This window comes from Myotis brandtii, unplaced genomic scaffold (genome assembly GCF_000412655.1).
Source record: "Myotis brandtii unplaced genomic scaffold, ASM41265v1 scaffold932, whole genome shotgun sequence".
Lineage (NCBI taxonomy): Eukaryota > Metazoa > Chordata > Mammalia > Chiroptera > Vespertilionidae > Myotis > Myotis brandtii.
Window position 1 is genome coordinate 183876 of NW_005371846.1, and position 7096 is coordinate 190971.

Sequence of the window (7096 nt, forward strand, 5' to 3'; positions counted from 1 at the left end):
TCCGAGGGGCCAGAACTCAGGCCCGAAGCCCCGGGAGGGCTGGTCCTGCAGGTTTGGGGCTCCGGGACCACAGGACTTTCTGGGTAACCCCCGCCTCCTCCCCCTGCACCAGCCACCCTGTCGGGGGGGGCTCACGCCGCCCTGTCTCCGCCTCTGCCCGTGTCACCGTCACCGTCTCTCGGCGTCCCGGTCCCATCAGCTCGCTGGCCATCGGGACTCTCTAACTCGGTGCTTGAGAGGAAGTGAATCCGGAACGTGGGACGCGACGGCCTCATCCCCGGAGCACAGTCAGCACTCAGGTCACGTGGCCAGGCCGCTCACACCTGTGCCACGTGCCCTGACAAGCCTGTCCTTGAAGGAGTGATTCCTTCTGCAGTTTTTCTCCAGAGGTTTAGGCCGCAGGGATGGCCGGCGGCGGTGCCTGGAGCGCTCTCTCCAAGGGGACTTGCGCGATTCCTGATGAAAACAGGAAGCAGGGACCGCTTGGTGTGGAGGGAAGCAGACGCAGGGGCAGGCGCTGAGCCAGGGCTGGGCCCGCGGGGAGCCGTCCAGTTCGTTCAGTCCTCACAGGATCCCCGAGGACGACAGCCGGTGTCACAGATGAGGAAACCACTGCCAGGTCAGTGCTGGCCGAGGTCGGGATCCTGCTGGCATTCCTGCCCAAGCCCGGGCCCTTCCCTTGAGCAGCGCGTCCGCCCTTCTGAAAAGACTCCGTGCAGAGGCCCCTCCGCGCAGAGGCCACGATTGTTCCCTGAGACGTAGACATCAGCCGGTGTAAGCGCCTGTGCTTCTCTCTCATGCAACCACGAACACCAACACAGCTACGTGTAACGGTGATTCCATCCAAACTGGCATTGACTTGGCGGTAAACCACGTGCGCACACAGGCACATCTATTCTAAACTCCCGGAGACGCTCACCACACAAGTCCACGGGACCTGCCACTGCGGACGTCAAGCCTGGGTGCCTCTCCGGTCACTGGGTACAGAGTGACGATGGCCAGCGCTGTGCTGTCAGAGGCTGAGAAATCTACAGTGTCACTGGCTGCCATCAAGTGCCAACAAATGACGTGCATATTAAGTTGCCTTTGTTTCCTTCTTATTGGCTTTTAAGTCACCACTTTCAATCGTGATCAGAAACGTTAAGTGCAAACAGGGCACGAATATCTCACGTGACCAGTGGCCATGGAGACCCCGTGTACTCGCAGACGCCTGTGCTCGGACCCACGGCTCCACACAGGCTGGGAACACCCTGAAATGATGGAAATACCTCACCCGAGTCCAAGACATTCAAGGAAATGGGTTTCTCCTGACAGGACTGAAGGGGGCCCCTCTGAGGGGCCTACACATACACTCACCTACACACACACTCACCTACACACGCTCACCTACACACACTCACCTACACATACACTCACCTACACACACTCACCTACAAATGCTCACCTACACACACACTCACCTACACTCACACACACACACCTACACATACACTCACCTACACTCACACACACACATACACACACTCACCTACACATACACTCATCTACATACACACACACACCTACACATACACTCACATACACACAGCGACGAGAAGGCCCTTTCCCTATGGATGGCTCCCAGCTGTCAGCGGGGCACCTGCTGCCCAAGGGGAGGCGACAGCTCTCCTCTCGCCAGGAGTGGTCAGCACCCAGTTCTGATGATGAGATGGGAGAGAAGTGGTCTACACAATTGCAGTCTTTTGTTTTGTTTGTTTTTAAAATTAAATATATTGGGGTGACATTGGTTAATAAAATTACGTAAGTTTCAAGTGGACATTTCTATGATACATGATCTGTATATTGCATGGTGTGCCCACCACCCGGTCAGATCATGTCACCATATAGTTGGCCCCTTCCCCTCTCCATCCCTAGCCCCTTCCCTCTGGTAATCACCACACTGTTGTCTGTGTCTGGTCACACACATACACTCACCTATACACACACTCAGCTACACACACTCACCTACACACACACACACACTCACCTACACACACGCTCACCTACACATACACTCATCTACACTCACACACTCACCTACACACACTCATCTACACATACACTCATACACACACTCACCTACACATACACTCACACCTACACACACACACCTACACATACACTCACATACTCACCTACACTCACACACCCCTACACACACACACTCACCTACACACACGCTCACCTACACATACACTCATCTACAACATACACTTACCTACACATACACAGCCTACACACACACACTCACCTACACACACACACAACACTCACCTACACATACACTCACAGCCACATACTCACCTACACTCACATATACACTCACCTACACATACACAGCCAACACACACACACTCATCTATATACACACATACTCACCTACACATACACTCAGTCACATACACATACTCTCTTACACTCACATACACTTACCTACACATACACAGCCTACACACACACACTCACCTACACACACCTTCATTTACTGGGAAATTGGACCAGATTTGCCTGATTAGAAAGAAAAATAGTAAGGGTAATCAATAATTAAGACTAACAGAAGAGCTTAAAAATGCCAACCTCACTAGCGTTTCAGGATAAGAGGAGCTCAGAGGTGGCAGAGGCAGATGGTTGTTTCCTTTCCTTTATAACGAAGTCGTGCTGACATAAACCAAAAACACAACTGGAACGAAAGTACACTTCACTCGTGACTAGTTATAAAGCAGGCATTTCAAATCAGCGTTGAGCTAATGTTTTTAGAACAATTATTTAATTTTCAGGATCCAATATCTGTCAAGTAAATCACCAATTTCCGTTTAATTCTTGTTTAATGTGGAAGATTGAGTTAGCGCCCAGCTATTCCCAGCTGCCTTTACATTGGGGCAGGGCAGGGGCACGGGCTGTATGTCTCCAGCTCGCTCTTCTGTCCAAACAGTGAAGACCAGAGCTGGCGCTTCCTCATGAGTTTAGGTTCCATCGCAGAGTTTAAGCGGATTTTCCACAAGTGACTCCAAGGCTGAAATGTCTGTTCATGAGGAGAAGTTGGCTGAGAGCCGAGAAACGTATTTTCTAACCAACTATTGACGTGAAGGAATCACCAGCTTCGCTATTAACACATTTCTGTTAACAACCAGTTTTTCCTGCACGAACCAGCAAACTGGGTCTTCTAACAGAAAATGCAGACCTCCACACGCCTCCATGGGGAAGTCAGTCCTGCCATTTCTCCAGTGAAGCACTTCCCAGGAAGGAATGTAGCGGTGCCAGTAGACAGACGGACCGGTTGTGAGGGGAGCTGTGGAGTGTCGGCTGCTCGGAGGCCCAGGCGTGGGGCTGCGTGCCCACCTTCAGGTGCAGGCCTGGGGCTGCGTGCTCACCTTCAGGCGCAGGTGGCGGGCTAGCTGTCAGCCGGTCTGGGTCCCAGCCCCGTGCTGCGCCCCGTGCTGCGCTGCTCTCCTGGCAGGGCAGACGGGTCCCGCTTCGATGTCTCTGACCCTTGGCCTCAGCGGTTACAACGGGAAAGTGCTGTCCGCGCCCTCAGGGAGAAGGCCTGGCCCCCACACCCTCTCTGTCTTGCCCGCTCACCCACACACACCTCGGCCTCTTCTCTGCAGGCCTGACATGGCCAACGAACGCCCAGCCCAGAAGCGAGCCTGCGCCATCAACGCTGTCCTGTCGATTGGGCTTGAGAACACGCTGGTTACACTAGAGCTCACTCACCAGGAATTACACAGGTAACGCCCCACGTCACTGCAGCGTCGGTTCCGATGGCCAGGACGCGAGACTCCAGGTGCCCACCGACGGGTGAGTGAATAGATGCGCATATACATCATATATGTACACACACACAATGGACCATCACTCAGCCACAAAACAGAATAAAATCTTGCCATTTGCGACAGGGATGGACCGTGAGGGCATTATACGAAGTGAAATAAGTCAGAGGAAGACAAATCCGTCTGACCTCACTTATATGTGGAACCTAAAACAAACAAACAAACAAAAACAAGGACACAAAGAATAGGCTGGTGGTGGCCAGGGCTGGGGTAGAAATGGGTGAAGGGAAGGGGTCAAAGGGTAAAAAGAAAAGTAAAACAACACCCGAACGCCAACTGTCAACTTGTCAAAAAAGAAAAAAGGTTTGGCTTTTAAGGAAAGTGTGTATACACCAGTCGGTTACGACGGCCAGGGCGGTAAATAGAAAGCAAAGTAGGTCATTGTAAGACAGAGCCACGCCCAGGCAGGAACAGTCCTGCCCGCCTCCGAGCCCCTTCTGTACGTAACATCTGTACCCACTATGTTCTCGGCAAGAACGTCACTGAAGGGATGGGAGTCCTTTACAGGCGTCAGCGTGTTCCTACGCAAAGGCGTCGTCTCGCAGGGACTGCGAGTGTTTGACGCTCAGAGCTGACGCCTGGGAAGGCGGAGGGTCAGGAACTGAGGACGATGACAGGGCGCCCCTGCCCCCCGCCGTGTGGGGGCCAAACTTCAGCCTGATGCCGACCAGAAAGTGGGCGGCGACCCCTCTGGGTGCAGCTGCCTCTTTGGAACCAGGAGGGAGGCGGGGCCCGGCTACTCGGGGGACATTTCGAGGTGTCACAACGTGGGCAAGGACAACTGGCACCTAGTGGCAGAGGCAGAGGTGCTGCGATGCCTCCCGAGGCCCAGGGCAGCCGCCAGAGCTCTCCGCCCAGCGTCGGGCAGGACACAGCACCCGCTCCACCCGCTCACGCCTCCTCTCTTCTTGGAAACGGGCGATGGGAGGCGTGGTGTGAACTGCGGGCAGCACCACCAGTGTCCTCAGACGGACTCGGCCATCCAGCTGCCCCTGAGAAGGGGCTCCGTGTCATCAGATGCAGGTGTGGCCAGGGGTTCCCGGGGCGGGGCCCTCGGGCTGCTTCCTGTGATGCTACCCCGCTCCACCCGCTCACGCCTCCTCTCTTCTTGGAAACGGGCGATGGGAGGCGTGGTGTGAACTGCGGGCAGCACCACCAGTGTCCTCAGACGGACTCGGCCATCCAGCTGCCCCTGAGAAGGGGCTCCGTGTCATCAGATGCAGGTGTGGCCAGGGGTTCCCGGGGCGGGGCCCTCGGGCTGCTTCCTGTGATGCTACTAAAACTACTTGAGACCCCAGGTGCTCCGGCCGGCGAAAAACGGACTCAGAGTTAAGAAATACACTGGGGAGGGGGTCTGGGCAGCAGAGCTCGGACCCGGGATACACGAGTCCTCTGGACGCCAGCTCGTGGGACAGGGGCTGTGCAGTCACCAATCTGCTCGGACAAGGAGGGGTTATGAAACAAGTCTTGTTTGCCGGATTTAGTTTTCCCCAAACATAAAAGAAGAGTTTTATAGAGGTTGACTGGTCGCTTTTATTGCAAAGTAATCCAAGTAAGCAATTTCTGCATCTTTAAAATCAACATTGAGCCCCAACACTGGCTCAGTGGTTCGTGTTGGCGCACAGACTGAAGGGTCACAGGTTCAAGGGCACGCACCGGGGTTGCAGGCTCTATCCCCGGCCCTTGGGGTGCATGCAGCAGCCAATCGATGTGTCTCTCTCACATCCATGTTTCTCTCTCTCGTCTCTCCCCCTCCCTTCCACTCCCCTAAAAATCAATGGAAAACATATTCTTGGGTGAGGATTAACAAAAAATAAAAAAAATAGGCCTCGCCGGTGTGGCTCCATGGATAGAGCGTTGGCCTGTGGACTGGGTTCGATTCCGTCAACGGCACGGACCTCAGTTGCAGGCTCAATCCCTGGCCCTGGTCAGGGCGCATACAGGAGGCAGCCAACCGATGTGTCTCTCTCACATCCATGTTGCTCTCACTCCGTCTCCCCTCCCCTTTCTCTAAAAGTCAATGGAGCAATTGATACTCTGGTGAGGATTAACATAAGCAAGTAAATAAATAAATAAATAAATAAGTTAGTAAGTAAATAAAATGAACTCTGAGCGACTTGGGCCACAGATGTCTTTAAATCGGTACGGACATCACTGGCATAAGTACCATCCAGCCCTCGCCATTTCCCATGTAGGACTAGTCACTGTTCCCTTGTAATAGTGTCTAAAAACCATGGCAAACTGGTTCATTTACTCACACACACACACATATATATATAGAACATAAGCATAGAAAAGGGTGGAGGCACCAAGTGAGCAATGGTTTTCTACAAGCAGATGAATTTCTATAATAAAGATTTTTAAAATCCATCATATACCATCTATACCAATAACTATTGGGCAAATAAATGCAGAGGGAGAGGCTAGAAGGAAGTACACCCAAGGCAGCCATTCGCTCCTCCTTCCTGTCCACCCCAGGGACGCGTGGCCCGGCCTGGGCGCTTCTCCTCGGGGACCGACAAGCTTCGTCGAGAGCCCTGCTTGCTGACCGCGTGGCAGGCGACGGGTCAGGCTGGCGGAGCGTCACCCGGGAGGGTGCTGGCAGAACCAGGTACGTGTTCTAACAGGTGAGCCTGAGAGATTCGCTCACTTCTGAAGCAACATTGAAAAGCCCTGAAGGCTTCCCCTGCCCCGTGTAACACTTATTTTTTAAGCAAATTCTTAGAAAAATTTTTATTATAAGCTTTTCTATCACCTTCAGCATCTTATCTTAGCATAAGTAACGTATACTTTTGAAGAGTATTTATGTGCATCTGTCTAATGTGACTTCAATAGCCGGAGTCTTCTGTGAGAACGGGTTTGGGGGAATAAAAACAAGGCGAGTGAGCGCGAGGCGGGCGGCGCCCCTGACACTGAGGCCCTACACAGGCCCGTTCCCTGGCCAAGGAGACGCTTCTTCACATCCGTCTCTCCCACTGGCTTTCTTCTGCTTTTCTCCCGCGAGTTTCTCCGCGTGCTCCTCCAGGAGCCGCCGCAGCCGCGGCTCGCACTGGCTGGCCTGCTGCAGCCCGTCCTCCCTGCCTACAAGGACACGTGAGGCAGGTGACAGCAGCCCCAGCCGCAGCCGCTCCCGCATGGCAGGTGCTCTACTCCCCACAACCCGCCAAGCACCAACCCCGAGGCCGGGTCTCATTCCAAGGGCTCAGGTGACCCCTGTCCCGGCACCT

The 7096-nt window shown here is 53.9% G+C and overlaps 1 protein-coding gene across 1 annotated transcript in view; it reads right to left on the reverse strand.

Annotated features, from left to right (window-relative positions):
• Nucleotides 1-6136: 6136 nt before the first annotated feature.
• ZGRF1 (zinc finger, GRF-type containing 1) overlaps nt 6137-7096 on the reverse strand; it is a 55045-nt gene continuing 54085 nt past the window's right edge. The window contains exon 31 of the mRNA XM_014533066.1: nt 6137-6950. Coding sequence (XP_014388552.1) covers nt 6790-6950 — 161 coding nt within the window. The 3' untranslated portion in view covers nt 6137-6789. The remainder of the gene's footprint in view (nt 6951-7096) is intronic.